This window comes from Lissotriton helveticus, chromosome 10 (assembly GCF_964261635.1).
Source record: "Lissotriton helveticus chromosome 10, aLisHel1.1, whole genome shotgun sequence".
Classification (NCBI taxonomy): Eukaryota; Metazoa; Chordata; class Amphibia; order Caudata; family Salamandridae; genus Lissotriton; species Lissotriton helveticus.
In genome coordinates, this window is record NC_136071.1 from 1,197,144,328 (window position 1) to 1,197,168,609 (window position 24,282).

Sequence of the window (24,282 nt, forward strand, 5' to 3'; positions counted from 1 at the left end):
ACGGCTTTACGAAAACATATAATGCTGTCCTCAGACCTGATGGCCAGAGGAAGGGAATTCCACAACTTGGGCCCTAAGTAAGAGAAGGAGCGACCTCCCATTCTGGAGAGCTTGATCCTGGGAACTGAGAAGAGGCATTGAGAGAAGGAGCGGAGGGAACGGGAAGGAAAGTAAGGTTTTACTAGGGTCTGTAGATAACTCGGAGCCACCTTATGCCTGATCTTATGCATGTAAGTGAGGGCCTTGAACTTCACTCGGTTTTCAACCCTCAACCAGTGGAGATCCCGGAGGCGGTTGGATATATGGTCAGTTTTGCGGCAACCGCTGAGAAGGCGCGCTGCAGCGTTTTGGACCAGTTGCAGGCGTTGAGTGACAGCCTTGGCCGCCCCCAACTCTTCAACATTAACCAGCCCAGGCTGACTTTAACACACTCTGGACTAAACATTCCATCAGGCACGTTCAAATATGAGAAAATAGGATTCTTTAATCGTGGCAATCAATCCTGAGGGTATGCTCAATCACAAATTAAAAAGCACCATATTCATCCACACCATATACCCTTCTGCACGCCCTATCTCCCTATTGCCCCACACCCTCTACTCATCCCCGCCAGCATGGCCCATGCGGAGCAGCTAATGCCAGGCTGCACTCACCTGCCATGAGAGTAGGTAAGCTTGTTGTTTTCGGAGGGGATTTTGGCCAGGACCTGCTCCGTCACCTCCAAAAAGTTCCCCCCACACCAGGCATGCTTTGCAAGGATGGTAGTACCCCGGGCGACGACAGCAAACAGGATGGCCATGGTGGATCAGACCTGCCGATAGAAAGACAGGAACAACAGGTTACAAAAGGCTGCCTCGGTCAACACAAATATGCAAGCTTTTGGCTCGAATTGCATGGTAATGAACAGGAGAAGCGCTAGAGAGAGGATCTGCACAAACCATGGGCCCGTAGCTACCCAATGAGCCAACACAACCAACTATTTCAAATATGTGTGGCCACACCCCACAGGATATGATCATGTGATGTTTAGTGCAGGAGGTTTGCAGAATCATTCTTCAAATAAACCCCAAGGGGACAACTTTGAAACAAAATGTATGCCAACGTTCAAGTGTGGGTTTGAAAGGAGAGTCTTGCTTCACTGTGATCTTTAGATGAACACTACAAAGCCGGGCCTAAGGACAGTGCATCCCTTTAGATCTGGCCTCCAGTGACCCACATCAGTACCCGCCGGCAGGGCTGGCATTTTAATAAACTGCACTAACCAGTAAACTGGAGCACGGTATGAATATCGATTAGATAGGAGTGGTTTATGGTAACTCTGAAACATCAGTGTGAATCAACCTGTGTCGATAGGCCTTAGATCAAAGGGCTCGCAAAGCTGGACTAAACGTAAGCGATCACTTGGATCAACAGAATTGCAGCACTCCACATCAAACGGTGCAGCTCAAACTCAGACTCGTGAGATAGCTGCCCGATTTCTTTATTGCTTCCAGACTGTTTTCATTCCAGAATGTAAAAAATATTGGTTTTGTTTAGAACAGATACATTAAAAAGTCAAAAACTAGGAATTTTACCCTACATTTATTAAAAAGCGAAGGTAATCTAATTTTAAATCTCATTTCGAACAGATTCCAAAAACAATGATCTACTGATCCTATTCACGTGAAGATAAAATTATGGCAGACCTATCCAACCCGTAGGACCTCCCAGAACCACAACATTTTAATTTAAGTAGCTTCACTCCTACAGGCACTCACTGCTAAAAGCTTCAAGGGTACTGATTCCTCGCACAATATTCCCCTCACATTAAAAACAAAATAAGTCTGACAGCTGCCCTGGTAAGCCCTTGGAGCCTGACAAGTTACCAACAAACAGCAATCAATGGTTCTGATTCAAGGCCTCAATGACCAACGATTAAAATATCTGTCAGAGAACTGGAGAGAAGATGGATGAAATTGTCAAGCAGTTCTGAAGCCACCTTCTTTCACAACCATGTCTTCAAAGAAGACCAAGTCTCCAAGGGTCACTTTACCATCTTACTGCCCCCTGACAGAGTTTGGATTTTCCCCTATGCTCTGGCCCTGTGATCATTCACAACTTCAGCAAGAAGGATGACACCATCCAAGCATACATCTTCTTTTCTGTAGAGAAAGTGCATTTCCATTCAATTTGCCATCTTCAATATGCCATTTGAGGAAGCCCGCAACCTCAGGGTTCTCTTCCACAGAGACCTTTCCTATGCAGCCCCATGAAAGCAGTCAAACATGCTTCCACAGCCCTTGACTAATACACATGTTATTTGTATTTGTTCTACTACCGTCTCACACAGCCAGCAAGAGTCTAGTGGTTAGGTTTTGAAGGCTGGACTGGTGCAATAGCATTCACACAGTGTGCCTGGCCTCGTTGCCATCCAAGCTTCTGGCAGCCCAGAATCAAGGCAGCATTCCCTTCTGTTTGCACCACAGTTACATAGCTCTATGGAGCCTAATGATTTTATTGTGAACTTACAAAGTGTACACATTAAAACTAAGCTGTGGTTCAACATTTTCAGTGATATAAGACATCAATTGATCTGGGTATCTAACAAACGCATTTCCAAGGCGGTCGTTCTTACAGAAGTCAGACCAGATATGTCTTTTTAGAACACTATTGAAAATCTCATCACATGGAGTCGATTTATTTCTGACCCTGCGTGGTTCCATGGACCTCCTCAACACAACAAAACAGACCAATGACTGCATGGCAAAACGCATCATGAGGTTTGTTCCTTTAGTTTAAGCAGTGGTGGTTTAGGTCAAAAAGCACAGTTCTGTCTTCCTGAGAAATTATGCACAAGCACAAACATAAAATACAGAATTTCTATTTTTAATAACCTGCAAGTGTTTGCTTCCGAGGGTAGGGTACCGAGTAGGTAATGAATTTCATTTTTTTAAGGCGATAAGCAGGGCTTCTTTTGGCATTGAGGCGCCGTTGGATACCTAAATACCACTCCCTCCAGATACCAGATCAGCAAATGCCTGAGCTCAGGAACACAGCCTGTTCGCCCAAACATGATGCCTTAATGTTGAATGATCCACTATGGAATTCCATAAACTGAATCAGACTTCCTAAACAACAACGCAAGATTTATAACCCCATCTGTTCCTAACGGGCCACTTCTAGTAAGGAGCCCAGAAGCATAGAGTTGTGCCATCGCGGATAGTTCCTCTCCCTCTATGCATTCAGCAAACTGAAGCAGCTGTGAAGCAATATACAGAAACCCATAAATAAAGACCGGCAGCGCTAGGATACGCATGCGAACCGCTTGAAAGGGCTCCGTCAATTTTCCATAGTCCTCCTACCCTTACCCAATTTTGACATCACAATAATAGGGTAATGGAAATAAAGCTGGGGTCTATCACAACCTCACCTCTACCCTGAGTAATATACGACTAATCAGAGAAGCTATAAATTAAGGGTGAATTTCCTTCTTTGTGTGTGATTGCCTTTATCATCCTAAAAAAGGGCCTACCATTTTCCCATCTGACGTTCTTGACAACACTCCACACATTTTATCCATTTTAGCTTTCATTCTTGGATGTCGAAACATCTTTGATGACTTCTAATTCAGTCTTGAAGTCGTCAACAAACCAACACAGTCTTGGGGCTACTGTGACACTTGGTTTGAGCCTTCTGAGGAAAGCAACCACCTGCTCCAGTTTAAACCTACTGATGAGGCTGAGCTGAAGGGGTGTATATCTTCCATCAAATCTGGTTCTCCTTTTGATCCAGCCACTCCTAGTATCCTGGAGTGGGTTACTATGGAACTTCTTCCTGTATTCAAGGAATTGCTTAAAAGTTCCTTCGAGGCAGCCCAGGTACCTCTTAACTAGAAACAAGCCTCTGTTGTTCCTCTGGTAAAAAAGTCTGCTCTTGATCCGGCTAAGTCAGAGAATTATAGGCTCATCCCCCTCCTTCCCTTATCTAAAGTAGCTCAAAAATACATCAACCAGCAAGTGTCAGGTTTCATTGAGGAAAGGAATTTTCCCCATAGTACACAATCTGGTTTCCATCCCCATTACAGCACTGAGTCGGCCCATTTGTTAGCCTCAGAGTCCATGCGCCAGGCAATGGACAATGGGGACACTGCAGCGTTACTGCAACTGGACACAAGTGTGGCTTTTGACACCGTGTCCCATGGCCGTCTTGTGGAGCGGTTATGGAATTAAAGTTCGGCCATAAAGCCCTAAAGTAGTTGGCATCTTTCTTGGAAAACCGAACTCTCCAGGTCCAACAGAAGCCTTTCTGCTCCAAAGTGGTTCCTTTGCCTCCAGAAGTTCCACAGGGCTCCTCGCTGAGCCCTACCCTTTTTTTAATTTGTACATCTGTCTCCTGTCGGACTTTATTGTGCGACACAGCTTCGAAATAATATCCTACGCCGATGACATTCAGTTGATCGCCCCCTTGTCCCATAACTCAGCTGCCGCGGCTTTGAGGGCCTGCTTTTCTGAGGTATCCCACTGGATGGACCTTAACTGCCTGAAGTTAAACACAAGGTCCTGATCCCTGGTAAGCAGCACTCTGTTTGGCCCTCAGCCTGGTGGCCAAAATCCCTGGGTGCCTTTCCTCAGCCTAATCCCAAGGTTAAAAATGTGGGTTTTTCGTTTGACAATAAACTCACTTCTGAGAGTCATATCACAGCCTTAGCAGGGAAGTGTTTTGGCATTATTAGATCTCTCAAACATTTTATCCATCTCCTACGATTCTCGGCCCAGAAAACAGGCTTTAGTGGTCACTCTAGTGGACTTTTGTAACAAATTATAGCTGGGAGCCTCTCAGGCTATGATCAAGAGACTCCAGCGAGTACAGAATTTGGCAGCTTGCCTGCTGCTTTAACTCCCCAAGCACGCATCTATGAGTAGGGCACTTCAGAAACTGCACTGGCTCCCAGTGGAAAAGCGCCTTTCTTTTAAGGCCCGATGATACGGTTATAGGATCCATAGGAAGACTGGGCCGAGTATCTACACTCTCTTCTCGCTATATATTCTCCTAAAAGGTGCCTCAGGTCCTTGGAGGAACTACTTTAGCAAGTGCCCAGAATCAAGAAAGCTTGCAATGGCAGTAGATCTTTTTGCTTTCTTGCTTCTAAACTCTGGATTCCTTTCTGCTTTGGCTGAGGCAATCCCTGTCAGAGCCTCAGTTTTCCAAAAACCTTAAGACTTGGCTTTTATAGGCCCCCTCCCCTGTTTGTCTCCTCAGCTTGTTTCCAACTGCTCAGCGCTGGGACACTCCTCACAGAAGTAGCTGTGCACTCTATAAAACGTAAATTATTATTATAAGTGAGTTTCATCCAACCTTCAGGTCTCACTGAGGCACAGATATGGTTACTAAATGTTATGCGAACATTTCTGGTGAGCAGCAAGCAATGCATACCTCTTTTGGAAATTCTGATGGGTGTGTCTTGAAATACTGAGAACTGTAACAGCACTGTCATGGTTTGAAAATTTCCTTCAAAATTACACTGGGATATTTCTTCCGATGTACCTTGAGACGTGTTCTTGGGACCACCAATATTCCCAACGCACATGACACCCATTACTCACATTTTAGATACTCTCAAGACTGGGTCCCATATGTACACAGACAACATCAGTGTCCGTTTCAGGTAGAGGATGATTCCGGAAACCTACCTAATGCGTCTTACTGCTTGACCTAGCTGCATCACTGGATGCAAGAAGTAACAGTCTAGAACCAGGCTGCATGCGTGCTTCCTGTTCTTTAAATCCATGATCACTTAATGCCAGCATTAAAATCCTTGAATTGATTCCAGCTGAAAGAGGGATAGAGTTTCAAATCCCTTTCTGTTGCGAAAGATATTTGCGATCACCCTCTTGACTACCTGAAGGAGGCTGGCTTAGTATCCGTGCACACCTATTTAAGTAAAGCACCATGTGCTGCTCCAGACAACCCTTATAGTGATTTTAGTGGTCTCAGACAACCTTAGAACGCTCTCAAAGTGGTGGCAGTGAGAAGTTAGCCTGTGATATGATGTCCACTAGTTCTAGTGGGCACCTTGCAACAGTCTAATCGACCCTTATTGGTGGTGGTTGTAAAGTTAACTTTATAGAAAGCTATCCTAGTGGTAGCATGGACCAGCAGTCTTAGGCTAAGACTTCAGAGAGCATGTGAAGTAAGCTGTTTTACCAATTATAATCCCTTGAATACCAAATGAAAGGACACCACACAAGGTATATATCAAATATATATGTATTTATTCTAAACACAAACCCTCTGCACTCTTTATGAGGTCAGAGGTAAAAGCACAATACAAGTTACTTAATTAGCATATGATAAGTTGCACAATATACAGTTGTTAGAAATGGGATCCCTGGCTGGCCAGGGCTTGCGCCAAAGTCAGTCAGAAACCACCACTCCTAAGTCAGGGCAAGGGAGTTACACGCCAAGATAACCCCTGCTCACCCTCTAGGTAACGTGGCGCGAGCAGCAAGGCTAAACTTGGAGGCGATGTGAGTTAAGTATTTGCGCACGCACCCCAGCAACAACACCCAAAGGCCCACCACAAAGGAAACTCCACACAAGGTTATATGTAAAAATAGCCTTTGTATTACACCAAAACACATTAGATGAAAACACACACTTTACAATGTGCCAGAGGCACGGACAGAATTTACAGGGGATATGTACAAGACAGGGCCACCTGGACCACTGTCAGGAATCAGCACTTTTAGAAGTAACACTTTTTAGAAATAGCACTTAGAAGTTAGAGTATAAATCACTGTAGCACAAAATATAAAAATAGAGCACACAACCAGTAACTACTGGTAACCAGGACCTCACTAGCACCACCTGCACTAGGAGAAAAACAACCACCTAAGTATCACAATACCTGTAGGGGTGTAAGAACATGACACATGATGCATCAACAATACATTCAGAGGTGTAAGAACAAGGCACATGACGCATAAAAACACATTCAGAGGTGCAGAAAAAGAACAATTGCGCCAAACTCACTTAAGTCACCACCTGTGACTGTCCCTAGGCCAACTGGCCTCTCTAGGGCTAGGACGCCCTGTGTCCCAGTGTCAGGGGCCTAAACGGAGCAGTTGCCCACAAAGTGCTTGGCAACTGGTGCAAATGATGGGGCCAACGTGGGAGCCTCTCTAGGCTCTGAACACTGGTGGGGCGAACACGATGTGGGAGCCTCACAGGCTCTGCAGAAACAAAATGTCCCCCTGAGCCTCTCTGGGCTCTTAAAACAACAATGTGGGACTCGAGAGCCTCTCGGGGCTTGCAAACAAATCTGGCACCTCGAGCCTCTCTCAGGGCTCAGGAAACAAAAGCGGGTCGTGGGGTCCCTCTCAGGGGACCCGGCGGAACAGGGAGGCACTAGAGCCCTCGTGGCTCTATGAACAAAGGTGCCGCCTGGATGTTGGAGCCTCGACCGGCTCAAAAGAAATGCAGCCCAACGGTGGAGTCCTTCTCTGGGACTCGAAAAGGAAATGCCCCCGGAGCGTTGGAGCGGCCCCCTGCCAACTGGAGCTGCTCTTGAGAGCAAACAGAAACTGCCCCCAGAGCCTCGCAGGGGCTCTAAATCAAATATGCGGCCCGAGTCTCTCCGGGCTCAAAGAAGGAATGCCCCCGGGGCCCCACTCACCGGCTTGCTCCGGGCGGGCGGGGCTCTCCTCCTCACACAGGAGCCTCGCTCCCTGCAGCACTTCTCCGGCGGTCGCTCTGGGGTCGCGGGCGGGGCTCCTCTGGCTCTCCGGGGCTCTCCTGCCCTGGGGAACCTCGCGCCCAGCCTCACTCTTCTCGCTGCACGTCGGAGGGAGGCGGGGTGAGCTCCCGTCCTCCTTCCTGCTTTCCGGGGGCAGCCAATCACCGCGCAGGTCGCCCGGCGAGCCTCCCGCAGCCTAGACCAATGGCAGCGCGGCTCCCGGGTGACGTCAGCGGTGGCTCCCCCGGCTTCTCCTCAGCTTCTCTTCAGCCCGGGGCTGCGGCGGTGATCCCGGGGGCCACAACGAGGAGTGGGCTCCCTCGCCAATCAAATAAACGAGGTGAATGCCGGGTGGGCACCGGCCAAAACAAATAAGGCGCTCCAGGCGCCAGAGGGCAATAACGCTGGAAACACGCCGGGTGGGCACCGGCTGCAGCAAACAAAGCGCTTCAGGCGCTAGGGGTAAACGTAAAGCGCTCTCAAAGCGCTACAAGCCCAATAAAGCGCTCTTAAGCGCTAGAAGCAAACCCAAGCGCTCCTAGCACTAGAGGTGCAGGGAAAGCGCTCCCAGCGCTAGGGGTTAAAGCAAAAGCGCTCCCAGCGCTACAGGACAGCACAAGTCCAGAGAAAGTCCTTTAGCAAGGCAGGGGGGGCAAGGCTGGGCCCAGAGCCAGCTCACTGGGTCTCCAGGCAGGGAGACAGTCCAAGTGACGGTCCTCTGGCCCAGCAGCAGCAGCAGCCACCTCAGGATCCAGGAAGAGAACAACCTCTGTGGGGACACAGCCCCATTTTTATACAGTAAATCCTTTGTCTGTAGGTGCAGGGTGGGGGCAGAACCAGTCGCAGCTGGTCTGTGAGCACTGCTGATGGGCTCAACCACCCTCTCTATTCACTGGCAGGGCTAGGGTCGTTAGACGCACCACGGGGGGGGGCGGAGCCAGCATTGTCAGGGGAAAACCCAGCCTCATTCAGGACACAGGTACACTCCTCCCCAGCCATCAGCATGCTAATCTCCCACTCACCACCGGGCAGACCCATCCAGCCTTCCTGGAGCCAGGCTCACCAGCCAGCTCCAGCCAATCACACGCCAACACCCTCACTGCACACACACAGCCATGTCTAGAAGTGGCACTTCCCCACTAGACACATACATGCCGCATACACCATCTCGCAGCATTCGATCACACGAGTTCACACATACCAAACTCGAGCCTGCACTCCCCACACATCAGGAACTAACATGGACACACACATTCCCCATGCATTCCTATGGGAGGGCAGGCCAGCCATACTACACGCACGTACTTTTACTCTGGGACACAGGGAAAAGTGCGCCGAGACCCAAAAATCACCATCAGCAGGTCACCATTACAAGCAAAAAGTCTAGGGGTGAACCTGCCATAAGGGCCAAGTCCAACAACAGTAATGCCCTAAGGGCCTCACAACCCATATACTAAAATAGTGGTATAAGAACCACGACAGAAGTAGTAAGTAGGCCTAGGGCACCGCTGGGGCTACACTAAACAACCAAAGGTTAGGCAGTAGGAGACCCACGGGAGACGCGTGCAGTGTCTAAACACATTCGCGAGTTGCCATTGACTTATAATGGGAAACAAAGAAGTTACAAAGTTACTGTTTACGGGCACTTCCGGATGGACTACGACGAAACCCCTTTAGACTAGGACACTTCGAGAGTCAAGACGCATGGGAGCACCTGAGTACTCGTGTTACCTCACCCAAGGAAGCCGGGTGCATAGGTGCCTTTTGGTGTCGGGTTTCGTCGATGTTTTCTATGGAGATCTGCAAAGAAGTGCTGCAGGCGACCAGAGGAAAAGTGTTGGGGCGGATCCAAAGGTGGATCGAAGATCTGAAGAACCTGAAAGCAGAGGGGACAGAGTCTGGGTCACTAGCCAGTGACCAGGAAGGTACCAGGAAGGAACCAGGCGATGTCGCGATGATCTCAGGTGAAGAGGTGAAGCTTGTCTCTACAGCCTCGAGGACCAGGAGGTGTCGACGACGACCAGGAGCTGGATTCGAGCTGTCCCACAAAGGATCTAGTTGACTGCGGTGTCGGCATCCAGATTGGACCCAACAAGCCTTGGCAAACGCATTCCATGCAGAAAGTGAAGATTGGCTTTGGTGCAGACCAGCAGGGTCTGGGGAGCTTCTCCTTTGCAGGGAAGCTGGAGCAAGCCTGGAGCAACCAGGGAAGCAGTTTGGTTTCAAAGGAAGTTCTTCAGGGGACTCACTAGCCAACGGGCTAGCAACCGGGAAGACGCGTCGAGCTGAAATGCAAGAGCAGGCCCCACGCGGCACTCGTGGAGTGAGGAGGGCTGAGCTTTGGTGCAAATGGTGCTCAGGTCTGGGGCTTCTCGTACCCCAATGCACAACTGCGAGTTACCTCAGGAGTCGATGCAGTTAGCAAAATGTAGGATGTCCAGGGTGTCCGGTCCCACGTCTCTCATGTCCGCCACGGGTCTCAGCTTTGCTGTGGATGTGGGTCGGAGTCAGAGAAGTCTGGAAGTCCAGTTCCTGTGTCGCTGAGTCTTCGGGTTCTGGCGGGAGCGTCGACAAAGCAGACCGGCAAGTTACTGGTGGTGCCTGTGTGCACAGGGAGGTCACTCCTTGACCACAAGGGAGATGTTTTCCGTCTTCTAGTCAGAATAGAATGTCGAAGGTCCAAGAGTTCTGTATCAAAGTTTCGTTCCAGGATAATCTAAAGTCCTGGGGACACAGCTCCTATACTTATACTCAGTTAAGGGGCTGGATTACCTGCTAGATCCCTCCTATGGGTGGACCTGGGAAGGGGGTGGTTACACCCCTTTCCCTTTGTCCAATCTCACGCCAGAGTGGGCTGGAGTGCCCCAGCAACTGGTTTGAACCGGGCTATGCATGGAGCACCTTGTGTGCCCGAGGCAGTGTCTGGAAAAGCATCTTTCCATTCAACCCACCCTGCCCCAATACACTACAGGCTGTATGGGGAGGAAACCTATTGTCCAGGCATCCCCTGCCGGAGATTCGTTCAGCAGCAGGAGGTCAGACTCGTGTCTGTGGCAGCAGCATCCATTTTGTGATGCTGAGGCTCTGTTTTACTTTAACCGGGGTTAGCAGTAACTACAGGTCTTCTCCCTCTAGAAGGGTGGAATGCTACCCGCGCCGCCAGGACTGGCGGGGGGTTGGGGAAAGAGGGGTGGGGGCTATAGGGTTAGTATTCCAAAGTGTTTAACACCTTACACAACATGTTTTGATAAAGCCAAACCAAAGTTAACATTAACCGCGAGGATTATAATGCACTTAAGAGTATATGGTATGGCTATATCATAGAACAGCTATAAGGAGATGGTTCCGAAAGCTGCAGAGGGGCTCAGCTCATCCTAGGGCACCCTCTCACATAAAACCAAGCACTCTGCCTCCAGGATCGATAAGGCCTGCCATAGGAGTGACTTATAGGTTACTATGTGTCTATATATAAGGTAGATATAGACATACTATATCTAAGTAAGGGGTGATTACACCACCTTACCCAAGCTGAGTGATCAGCCTGTGGTGTCAGTTTAGAGGGCCAGCCAGGGGTGGCATAATACATGCTGCAGCCCCTGGTAGGCCTTGGATGCACCTATGCCCTGGGTACCTATGGTACACTATACAGGGACTCAAAAGGGTGACCCAATACCCATTCTGGTATGTACCTAAAGTACATGGTATCAATTTAGAGAGAGAACAGCAGGGCTGTGGGTCTGATTAGCAGGCGCACAGCCACACTAAAGTCGAAAAACCAGAGTATCACAGCAAAAAGTGGGGGTGATCATAGGAAGCAGACCCTACTCTCCTACAGTGGCTGTGGAGGGCAACCTTCAGGCTTATCCTGAAGGAGTGCTAAGCTGCTTGCTTTGCCAGATCGTATCATGTAGTGTAGGTTAAACGAAAAAGAACCACACAGTATATATATACAAAAATATGTCTATTTATTACACAACACTCACTAACACATTGGTATATCTCCTACCCGGAGATATCAACACAAATATACAATACTTCAATTGCAAATAAGGTAAGTAGCACAAACTACAGTGGTCTCCAGTGATAAGCCAAACCAAATACTAAACAAGTATTTGCAATTCAATGGGTCTCGCATTACTCAAAGTTCGAGCTATTGGCATTGCAAAAAAATCATATAAAGCCAATAGCTGATACTTTCAGTAATGCGAGAACTATTACATTGCAAATGCTCGTTTGCGGAGTTTTGAGGCTTAGATGAGAAAGACATGGTGCGATACTGACTGGCATGATGTTACATTTGTTTGATGGCTAAGAACAGATCCTCTACTTACAATGGCATTAGAGTGAAGATGTCATTGTGTGCACTTGCGCCGACAACTCAAATTGTGCTTGCTTTAATCGTTTGCATAACCCCAGTACCTTTCTGACGATAACTTGGTGCTATGCCTTTCTAGCCCCCAGTATGTATTATCCTCAATAAGAATAACAATTGTTCCATTATGAACATGCAATTTTAAAATCCAAAATCATCTCCAGTTCGCAGATGTATACCACCCATCGTAGAAGCAATTTTGGTGCAGTTTAAGCCCAATCATTTCATATCGCACGCTTATCTTCTGTTGTCATCAAACATGAAGGTACTGTATGATTATTCTGACTGGAATACTTAATTACATAACATGGTATTTTTCCACATGATGACCAAAGCAGAGCAAAAAATGATGCAGGTGTGCAAGACATTTAAAAATGTTTTGAATACACATGAACTGGTAACTTTCTTTCATTCCGCCATCGTACTTTCCGAAACTAACTTCAGGCTGCAGCTCCTATCCTGTTCCTTGTCGCAGGCGAATGACGTCAAAGTGGGCGCCGTGCTATAACATCAAGAACGACACCCATGCATATTAAATTAAGCGGGCTCCACGCAGTGCATATTTAAATTAAGCGGGCACCATGATCATGTGAGGCACCCGTTACAGAGCATATTTCAATTATGCAGGCACCGTGATCAAGCGTGGCACCTGTGCATATTTAAATTAAGCGGGCACTGTGATCAAGCACAGTGCCCATACATATTAAATTAAGTGGGCGCCATGGTACATCAAGCGTGGCGCCCGTGCCGTGAAGTGGGGAGGAAGCATCTTTAATAGATAAAGTGCAGCGTCCATGATCGGGAGCCGCTCTCTCAAGAAAACAGGGTTGGTTGGGGAAAGCCCGTCATGCCTGCAACAGCAGCTAGAAGAAAGACATTTAAGAAAATAAGGTTCAAAACCCGTAAATAAAACCTACTGAGTAACAAGGCATGTAACAGGACAGTACTAATGGGAGGTTAAAAAAGGATGAAAGGAGGTATTAAGGAGGGACTACTAAGCCTATTGACCAATGAAAAGCCATAATTTACAAAGGACAGTAACTGGAGCCAATTAGAAAGATGAGTGGAAAGTGGGCAGAGATTCATGCCCATATCTTGAATACAACATGTCTTGAAGAGACCTAAAAAGTGGAATGTGAACTGCGACCGAAGTCGGGACTTAGATCAGGAGACTCAGAGTTGCTGGGGACACAAGGAACCACCCATGGTAAGTACTCAGGACTCCACAGAGGCTGTGTGCAGAGTGGAAACACAGTCGCGTACTCCACAGAAGTCAACGGGAAAGTCGCCATTGCAGTTTTGAAGAAAAAGGAAACTTCCCAGTGGACCCTGAAGAAACCCTGTGGGAGACAGCAGGTTGGAGAGTCACCCCACCCGTGGATACCCCAGAAAAGCAGGATACCTACACCAGGGTAGCTGGGTGCAAAGGTACGAAGTGGCCTCAGCAACCGCTGTAGACCTCAATGGAGGACTTCAGAAAAGATGCCGCTGGCGAAGACTGTGCAAGAGTCCTGTGGAATCAGAGAGTGGATTCTTGAAAAGGAGTACCTGCAAGCAGAGGTGACAGAGTCTATGCCACTCTAAAGTGACCAGGAAGCACAGAGGAGCAATGCCCATTGATGTCGCTGGTTCAGGAGTGATGCCGGTGACCTTTTTGCTGCAGCTGTGAGGACCAGGCGACTGAGGGAGACCAGGAGTCTAGCACGAGCTGCCCCACGTCGGAAGGCAAGAACCAGGGGGTCAGGTGTCTGCCGGGAGCACCAACAACCTTTGGCAGCTACAATAGTTGTGGAAAGCGAACAAGGAGCAACATTGGGAATAGCGAGATTCAAGGGACTCCCCACAAGCAGGAGAGTCAGAGCAGGCCCGAGCAAGCAGGGGAACCCAATGGAGCAGAAGAAGACTCTCCAAGGACCCACAGGCCGACGGCACAGGAGTCGCAAGAGGACCTCGAGCAGCTCACCAAAGATGTAGGCTCAGAGTGCAGAGGATGCGGTGAGGACGCTGATCTTGGCAAGGAGAGATGCTGGAACTTCTTATAGCCCCTGGAATGCAGAGCAAACAAGCCTTGCCAACGCACGTCGACATGGTGCACAGGGGGTCAGTCCCAGCAGTTCCGACGAGGGTTACTGGCCTCAAAGTTGTAGAGAGGACAGGTCAGGCTTTGAGGGAGTTGCAAGGCCCCCCCCGTTGCGACAGGAACCTTATTGTTCTACCTTTCCCTGCTCGAGCTCAGCTCAGCAGCAGCAGGAGGAGGGCAAAATTATGTCTGTGGTCAGCAGCAGCACTAGCTTACTGGCAGACCCTGGAAGGTTGTTACTGGGAGTACTGGGGGCAGATGCCTACAACCAGCCAATAACAATCTACTGTCCATATGACTGGTAGGCTATGAGAAGTGTGGTGGAAAAGATCCTCTCCATGAAACCCCTGCCTATGCAGATAGGACTAGAAAAAGAAGCCCCTAAATTTCCTTCTTCAGCCTGGCCTATGTGTAGGCCGATTTTCATCAGTCTACAGAAAATGCCCTCAGCCATTTAACCACTTTTGAGCCAGTCAGAAGCCAAGACTCACAACTGCCTTCGCCATTCCAGGCTTCTTAAGTCATCACTAAAACCAGGTTATTGAAAATCACACCTGGCATGCTGGATAGGAGTGCTCTCTAGGGCGCCTTCTTCCCTTTCCATTACTCTACCATCCGATTACCTCCTACCCAAAGGGCTTTGATGATGCTAACACACAGAAGTACGCAGCACTTTATGCAGGCCTTTGATTTCCACTAGTCACCTTGAAGTCTCGCAAGGCTACCACCTGTTCCTCTTATAAGACAGGTTCTCCTGTTTCATGCCCATATTTGGGAAACATTACCATCACACTGTGGTTCGCATGTGGCCTCCAGTCACCATTTAACCCAGCATATCTTTCTAATTCTCCTTTCACGTTCAACTCTCTCTTCTATTCTATGCCCCGGGGCCATTACCTCAGTTTTCTTCCTGTATTCAGGCGGATCATATACCAAAATTCTGTCAACCTGAAATCTGGAGAAGCCATATACTGCCGCAGTAGTGCCTTGCAATCGAGAAACTACATCTATTCTCTCCGATGATGAAACACCGGCCTTGCTTCAGAGCCTCCATTAAGCACCCATAAAACTACCTCGTCTTGGAAAGGGGACCGAATTGAACAATCTGATCATAGTGCTTATGTCCTCGACATCTTCCTGCATTCTAGAGTCTGAAGAACCATCATAAAAATTAGCAATAGTCTTTGAACCTTATTAGTCACAATGAATATATAAAAACAAGGCAATACAAGCATGTGATTGTTGAAGAATGTCACAAGGTCGTTTTTTGGTAGACACTGTATATAGATGAATAATACTATGTAGTTTCTGTTTGTACCCACAATCATTAACAAGCATTTGCAATGCAATAGGTCTCGCATTAGGAAAGTTTGAGCCATTGGTATTGTAAATTACATTTTTTTTATTTATGTGTTGGTTGTGAAAATAGCTAAAGTAATAGCTTTGTCATTTACAATGCCAATAGTTTTAACTTTCACAAATGTGACACCTATAGCATTTGTAATGCAATATGTGTTGTATTTTCACGAAACCCCAAGAACAGAAGTGAAATATTAACATTTTTTTGTGACATTTATAAGACAGACGTCATTGTTGTTCGAGTACTTTACGCTGGCACACCTCTTAAAATTATGCAGAGTACGCATGATCTGTATTAGCCGCAGTAAGATTGTTTTTAATGAAAAGTGAAATCGAACTATTGTAAATAGCAGCTTTTGAAACTGAATAAAATTGTTAAATACATAATGGTTGGACAAGACCCTCTGCAGCGTTTCAAATCATATTTACTAACATAGAACTGGAAGATGCTGCCAGAAAGAGCATTTGAAACCAACACCTACAAATTATAATGTAACCTGAATGTATTGCCTTAAATCATTCAAGTAATGTGACTTGGAAGAGTAAGTGCAGATTCTGTTGTTCACAATAGAAGTTGTGAGGGCAATCTGCAGCAGAAAGGATGCATGTGAAAGCAGCAAGGCTATAAAATAGTGCTTAAGGCGCAATCCCCAAAAAGTTCTCAGAGAATGTGATATCATTAAAGCTGTGTTTTTGAGCCGTGATAAGTATTATAATGGGATGGGGAAATGAGCTACTGTGAATAAAATACTTCTGGGCTGTGTATGTGAGTGAGCGTGCGTGTGTGTGTCTTGGAGTCTGTGTGTATGCGTGTGTAACTGTGGGGGAGGAGGAGGAGGGGGTTGCCTGTCTGGGTGCCTGCGTGTCTGTGTAAGTGTAAGTGCGAGTGCGCGTGTGTGTGTGTGTGTGTGTCTGTCTGTGTGCATGCATGCATGCGCGTTAGGCTGGGAGTATGGGAGGGCGGCGCAGGACGGAACGTGCGTGTTCGCGCACACGAATCCAGCCTGAAAAAGCTTGTGTCACCCACACCCATCCAGCACAGGAAACACGAGTGACGTGGCAGTTAATGAAGGGGCCTGAGTGCAGGTGCTCAGAGCCAGTTCCAGTTACCATAAGTACAGTGTCCTCATTGCCAAAGTATGTGGCCTCGGCCCCTTGACTTTACACTAATCAAGTGGGCATTGCTGCAGAAATGCATAAGAGCACACTTCGCCGTGCAGAACCTGAACCGCGCTACGATCTCGTCTGTAGACGGAGTTAACAGGTTCCAGTTTATTTTCCGTTTGCTTCACAGTTGTAGTCCACGTAAAATGAAACAGCAACCAGCAGGGCTTTGGGTGGGGCGGGTCCCTCCGTAGCTGTAGTTAAAGAGGCGCGGGGCACTATGGGATCCTATATTCTTTCCTAAGCTTTACTGGGGACAACACATCGTTAAAAGGCTGTCCCAATAATACACACAGCCTATGTCAGCGAGGTCGCTTCTGTTTACATTTCACTTTTAACGTAATTTACTTTCCCAAGACCATTAGCCTTTCCAGAATGGTGGGTTTTCTGTAGTTTTCTTTTCACCCAGCATATTATGCAATAGCACCTACAGTGACCTGGATCGTCTGTAGGAATCAGTGTGAGTCAGGTTGTGGGTGGGTGTTTATAACGCTGTGTGTAATTTGTACATTTTACAGATATAGCGCATTGAATCATAGTCGATATATACCTCAAGGTTATAGTCCCTGCCACCGACGGATATATGTTTCTATAAAACCGTTACAGTATATTCTGTGAGCTGTTACACGATTGTTGCGAATGTCATCCAAAAAGTTACAGTTTTCTGTGAACGGTTACGCCACTGTGAATTTCATCAAACAACAGTGAGTGAATGTTTTTTTTCTGCTATAACTGCGCGCTCCGCTGAAGTGACGTGGTGTTTGTTTCTGGTCACGTTTGAGAAGCCAAAGTTGAGGCTGAAGAGTGAAGACAGGGTGAGATTATCACAGAGCATTTAGTGAGTGAGGCATAACGTCCAGCAGAGCTTGTCATTAGGGCATACAGGACTAAGCAAACTCTGCCGAAGGCAATTACACAGCAGACTAACGAGTTCAAACTCGCACAATCAGTATCAGTGAGTGCTCTGTGCACGAAGTTCTACCCGTGCATAAGTGGACTCTAGCAACCTCGCAATCGCATTCGATTATTAAAAGTGTTTTCTTTATATAAAGACAAACATACAAGTCTAGTTTTAAGTATTTTATCTTTTTGCAGTTGAAAGTTAGTTATATGCTTACTTTTCCAGAGGTCTCCATGAGTTCTTGTTTGCTCCGGAAAAAACAGTCGCTGCAGCTGGAAACTTTGCCTGTTGAACTGCACTGTAGTTATCTCTTTGTATCTGCAGAGTAAATTATTCACCCCGCGTGCCTTCGGGTAAAGTCCGCGCTATATAAAAATGCATAACTAACTAAAAATATAAATAACGCAAATCACCGCCGTCACTTTGCCGGCCTGCGACCAGGAAGTCAGGCAGGCAGGCGCGACAACCGGAAACAGGAAGTAGGAGGGCGGGAGCCTACCCCGCCTCCCACGGAAGAGCCGCGATTGGTTGCAGCACCGGAGCAGGCAGGAGCCTACCCTGCGCCCCGGTGCCGAAGAAGGGAGGAAGAGTCCTGCTGCCGGTGAGTGGGGCTTCGCTTTGTGGCTGGCCTGCGAGGGCGGGAGGGGGGCATGTGTGGGCGCGCGGCGGCGGCCTGTGTATGTGTGTGCGCCTTGGAGTCTGTGTGTATGCGTGTGTGGGAGGAGTGAGTGAGTGAATATATATATATATATATATATATATATATATATATATATATATATATATATATATATATATATATATATATACACATATACATGCTAGGCTGGGAGTATGGGAGGGCGGCGCAGGACGGAACGTGCGCGTTCGCGCACACCAATCCAGCCTGGACAAACTCGTGCACCTTCTCGTCCGTCCTTCCCTCGAGACAGCTAACTATACGTCTCCAACCCTGGACGCATCCTTTGGATGCTAATTCCAGGGCGAGACCTAAAAAGTAGGCAATTCACAGTTTAAACCGGATTAGCCACAATATCCCCATGGGCTCTGAATAGGCGGGTAGACCTTTGATCAGGATTAGTGAATGCGTCTACACAATTATTTGCTAAATGTTTATTGTACTGCAACCTAAAACAGATAAGAGAAAGGTATGTACTATGGGTACTTTTACCAAATTATTAATATTATGGCACAAAGAGTCAAGAAGATCAGTATTCAAAATGGGTATGGCCATCTTTCTACTCATATTTTTACCAAGTGAGGGAAATAAATTGTGCTACAGCGAGAGCGATGGGGAGAGTGTGTGTGCGTAGCTTTCTTCTCAGAGTTCTAATAGGGGGAAATGAGAGGGTGTGTGATCACGGAAACACACTCAGGACTTCTATGATTCATTTTGACTTTCTTTGGTCTTGGTTTAATGGTGCTTTTCACATTAACAGTTTTCCTGTCTAAATTCTAGCATTGGCATAGCAGCGAAAATAATGAAGCATAAACAGAGACTCCCTTAAAATAGTGCAAGCAATCTATTAAAAAACACAGATACTCTTAAAAAACACAAAAACAACAACAAAAACAGGATACTGTGAATATACTGCATAAACAAAAGTGTGCAGGAAAAAAAAAAAAAAGAGTACCGCTTGAAAAAAAGTCCACAGCTTTAAAAATAAAACATCATTCAATTCTAATGGGAGGCTGTCTCCATCTAGCAATCCCAAAGACTAGTACAAACTTCATATAAGGATGCACATGAACCTACAGAGACTGTCTCATGTGCTGCCCAAAGTGGCCGACTGATGTCTAAGCTGCTGCTGTGGCACTGGACATTGAAAACGTCTTCAATACACTCAGCTGGGGGGATCTCTGGGAGGTACTTGGGAGAACGGGGCTAAGACTGGTGTTCCTGGCCTGGGTGAAGTTGTTGAATAATCAACCAGTGGCACAAGTTCGGACTGGGAGTGTGATTTCGGAGTGCTTCCCCACTGAACGGGGCATAAGTGCCCTCTGTCGCCATTCTTTTTAGTCTTGCAGACCTGTGTTGCGAGGCGCATGCACTGCTCGCTCTGCGAGGCTTCTTGTAATCAGGATATTTCAGAAGTGGAGTTGAAGCCCCGCCCATCATTTTCATTGGCTGGCGTCACCGTTTATGGTAAACACTGGCTCGTGATTCAGAATGAGACTTTTTTGTTACCGCCCTGTCTCCTTCTCGGAAGGCCCATCCGGACTGGATGTTTTACTTGCGGCGTTACACAGTCTCCTTTAACTAGTGGGTAAGCACGATTTCTTATCATTTGCATAATGGCGACAGCTTATTTCAGGCTCGTTTGGCAAGGGCGGCCGCTTCTTTATGTTTGCATCGCGCTCTCACTTAACCCCTTCCACGCGGGGCCAATTCCCCTGCGGTGCGGGGGGGAGGCGCCACACACGGCGCTGCGGTACTCATGACTAGTCCAGCTCGTCATGCTGCACATTGGAGCTGTGCTCAAGACGAGCTGGACTCGTCATGACTCTGCCCACTGCAATAGAACCCCCGCACAGGCGGGGATTTAGCCGCGCGTGGGAGTGCCACGGCCGTAAGCTCGTCATGAGTACAGCTCCACTGTGCCTCATGACGAAGAAGGGGTTAAAGTGAAAGCGCGATGCAAATATAAACGCTCAGTTTAATTATTTATGTTTCACTTTATTTCGGAGCGCGGCACCCGCTTTAGGGACACCGCGCTTCGTTTATTTATTTTTTACTTTTTTTCGGAACGCGGCGCCCGCTTTAGGAACACCACTCTCCGTTTATTTTTATTTTTTACTGTAATTTGGAGCGGGGTGCACGCTTCAGGGATACTGCACTCTTTCTTTTTTACAATACAACACAACATCTATAGCATTATAAATGCTTGTTAAAGGGTTGGGGGCCGTGCAGGTCTGTACTGATGTGAGACGCTGGACGCAGTTGTCTCTACTGTCACCACAAGACCCTCCTCGTCTTCAAGCTAAGAGAACAGTTGAGAAGAGGGATTGTCAAAAATCGGAAAATACAGCGCCTTGCCGGTTGGAGGGCTCCGCTTCTGGCCCCTTCCTCCTGTGGGGAGAGGCAGGGCACCAGAGACACTTATGCCAGCGCATTCGCCAGCGGCTTCAAGGCTACCTAGGAGGTGCGCTGGCACGCGCGTCAAGCCACGGCCGACCCTCCCCAGGCCCCCAGTGGGCCTGGGGAGGGTGAAGGTCACCCCGCTGGAAACAAAAGGTTTCAGTCGTTCACCTCAGCTTGGAACCGGTGAAGCCGGAGAGGGGGGGGTTCCTTCTCCTGTGCTCGCGCACACGCTGCGTTCAATGCTTGGAGCTTGTGCCTGGATCCTAGGGTAGGACCTCCCAATACACAGCTGTTTCGTGGGGTCGGGAAGACCCGTCTTAGGGCATCTATCTGTCCAGCTGCCCACTGCACTGCATCGTTGTTACTATATGTTTTTTAAGGTTGTGTACAGCGCTCCTGTTATCTTAGCTGCATTGCACGGCTGGACACATCAAAACGGGTCTTTGATTATTTAACACATCTGAGAGAGGCTGGTCGTCAGTGGCACACTGGCAGATGCAGAGTTCAGTTTTGGAGCCATTTAACATAAAATATATAATGCTCGTGTTAGAACGCGTGCTCGCTCGCAGCACCTGTCCGTGCCTCGATTCTGGGGTGAAATCCCGCGATACGGGGCTGTGCGGCTGCCAATGTCAAGGAGGCGTGTCCTTTCACTAGGAGTCGTGGGAAGAGGAGCTGCGGGTCTCAGGGCTCTGCTGTGCTCCCCCAGAGAGAGAAAGGGCTCCCAAAGTTGTCTTTGGGAAGCCGGGCTAGAGGGAGGGGAGAAGGAATCGCTCTTCTGATCTGCCACAGAGCGCCCCCACCCCGCTCTTCCTTTCTAAAACAAACATTTGCAATGCCATAGGTCTTGCACTTACGCAAGTTTAAGCTATTGGCATTGTAAATGAAAATGCTTTTTATTTAGGTTTTGAAAACTAGAAAAAAATAAAAGGCATGGTTATTTGCAATGTCAATAGCTCAAACTTGCGTAAATGCAAGATCTATTGGCGATCGAGCTGCGCAGCGACATGTCCCGTTGGGGCATAGAAGCAGGGGGGTCGCTCCCACATAGTCTCCTTATATGTCACCCATCCATGAAGGTCGGTGTGGAAATCATGTCTGAATTAGACTGTCCTCAGGCTTGCAGGTTAACCATCAGAAGTCTGTGATCTTCGACCTGGCGGCCTTGGCTCGTGTGGACCGAGCTGCTGTCTGCGAGACAGAACTCCCATGGTAGTGTAGTCACTTTCGATACCTGGGCATCCAGCTGGCTCATACCCCGGAGGCCAACTATCACCTTAATATGGGTACCGTGCTCGAAAACATGGAGATGTCCATTTGTTTTTAGAACAGTCTGCCTTGGTCTATTATGTGTTGGGTGGCCTTGAATCGGATGGTACTGTTGCCGCACTGTCTTTACGTCCTGCAGAATTGATGGTCGTATGCCGGAATCCACCTTCACAAAGCTAAACAGCCTCCAGTGTCCCGGGTGGGAGAGAGTAAGAGGAGTAGGATGAAGCTGGATATCCTGAAATTAGACAATGAGCTTGGGGACCAGGGCCTTCCTGACCTGCGGCTATACTACTTTGCCAGACTATTACAATAGGGAGAAAAGTGGTGTATCGGGGGCCCAAACGGGAAAAATACACTATTAGCAGAGTGGGGTGAAGATGCAGACCTCCATGGGTACCGGATGTAAGAGACTAGAGCCTCGGCCAGGTCCCCTTTATTGCTAGACAGGTAGTGGAGGTATGGAAGAGCCGGTTACACATGAACTGTGCGCGGCCCCCATGCCAGATTTTTGCCCCTTAAATAGCATCCCTGCTTTCAGCAGATCCAAACTGAGATGGATCTCACACAGTGGTTTGAGGGCCAGCTGTTCCACAGCTAGGGATTTGTACCTCAATGAAGCCTCTCTCACACTCAAGAGGTGCGGGCAATATTCCAGCTATGGCTAAGCCAATTTCTACAATATGCCAAGATATCTCGTATAGGACGCAAGGTCTGGGTCGGCTTTCCCATGAAACCAGCAGAGTCACAGACATTGTGGCGGATACAGGACCCGGTTCCTCCCACTGCATGATATCCTGCTTATAGAAAGACGACCGCAGGGCGAATGTGTCTAGTGCCCGAAACAGATGGGAAGACGATTTGCCCGAACCCCTCAGGGAGGGGAAGTGGTGGCAAGCCTATGCACAAGTCCGGGAGGTGGTCAGCAACGCGTGCTTCAAACCCACTACCTGCAACGCAATTATTTGACAGGCCAGCGATTCCACAGGTTTCCTGCGACTCAGCCTGCAGCATGTCCCAGATGCAGAGAAGAGCCAGCCGCATTCTTGCACATGACATGGGGGTGCTACAGGTTGTTGAGTTACTGGTAAGAGGGGGGATGGTACGGGAGCCTACTCGCGTCCAGTTGGAGGCCAAGATTAAGCACTGCCTATTTGGTGTGCTCCCGACTCCCAAGCGGGGAGGTAAGATGGGTCATAGGTTTGACCTGCTGGGATCGATAATGGTCAAGTGGCGCATCGATATTCACTTGACACGTCCAAGTCCGCCAGGGGTACATCAGTGTTGGCAGAAATGCGTGAATGGGGAGCGGCGGCTCTGTCTCGTACACACAGATGAGTATGTGGAACGAGATTTGGAAAAATTAAATGATATGCTGAAGCGCCTGAGGGCTGGAGAGTTGTGGTCCCCAGTTGCCTCTCCTGGCAGCTCTTGGAGTTTGGACTCGGTGGTGTCTCCTACGGTGGTGTGAACACACACAGCCTCGGGTTCTTGAGGAGAGAGAGCGTTTGAACGGTCAGATGTCGATGGACAGCCTATCTTTCAGTCTGTATGTGCTACTCGGTGATTTGGTTTCCCTTCTCCCCTGGGTGTGCGGTCATTCCCATTGCCCCTACCCCACACCCATTGTGGTGACTGGGGGGGCATGAGGAGAAGCTGTTATTGAGAGTCTGCCCTGCCAGTGATGTTGTGGGTTTGTACACCTGTCTTCTCGTTGCTGTTTGTATGGGGGTGAGTTTATTTTTACTATATTTTTTCTAAGGAATGTCGCCCTAGACTAGCTGATTTCTAGGTAAATGCTGCCTGGAGAATGTGTCACTATGCGTTTGACAAATTGGTCCCAATGTACACTCTGCTAACCCCCAGTGTGCGAGGTTACCATAACAGCTTCTTATATAATATATGTTGGATCACCTGTTGAATATTTGACATCTTTTTGCTTATAACCGCGACCTTCACGATACGCTCTCCAAAATGTTATACATCATCTTCAACAATGACAGGTAAAAAGAATGCTTCGGGATCCAATTGGCACTGGATCCCTGTCACCTAAGAAGATCACCTGAAGTTAGTGCGCTGTCAGGATTACAGTCAGCGAGGACATTATAGAGGAGTGCTCACCCTCTCCGCTCGCTTCAGGACACTCTGGAAACCACCGCTAGGTACATTGCTGGTATTAAAGGATCAAGGCAGTGGAATGGTTTCCCAAACTGTGGCACCTGACAAAGATTTCCTGAATTATCAGCCATGATTGACATGCCTATCACGAGTCCTCGTGTTGGTGCTCGTCTTATCAGATATTGGGGTTCAAAGTGAATTTGGTGTCATCACACAATTAGCC

The 24,282-nt window shown here is 48.0% G+C and overlaps 1 protein-coding gene across 1 annotated transcript in view; it reads right to left on the minus strand.

The window, feature by feature from the left end:
• The window catches only part of VAMP7 (vesicle associated membrane protein 7), an 81,672-nt gene that overhangs the window by 47,773 nt on the left and 9,617 nt on the right, over window positions 1-24,282 (minus strand). Inside the window, exon 2 of the mRNA XM_078664059.1 lies at window positions 654-811. Coding sequence (XP_078520185.1) covers window positions 654-799 — 146 coding nt within the window. The 5' untranslated portion in view covers window positions 800-811. The remainder of the gene's footprint in view (window positions 1-653; window positions 812-24,282) is intronic.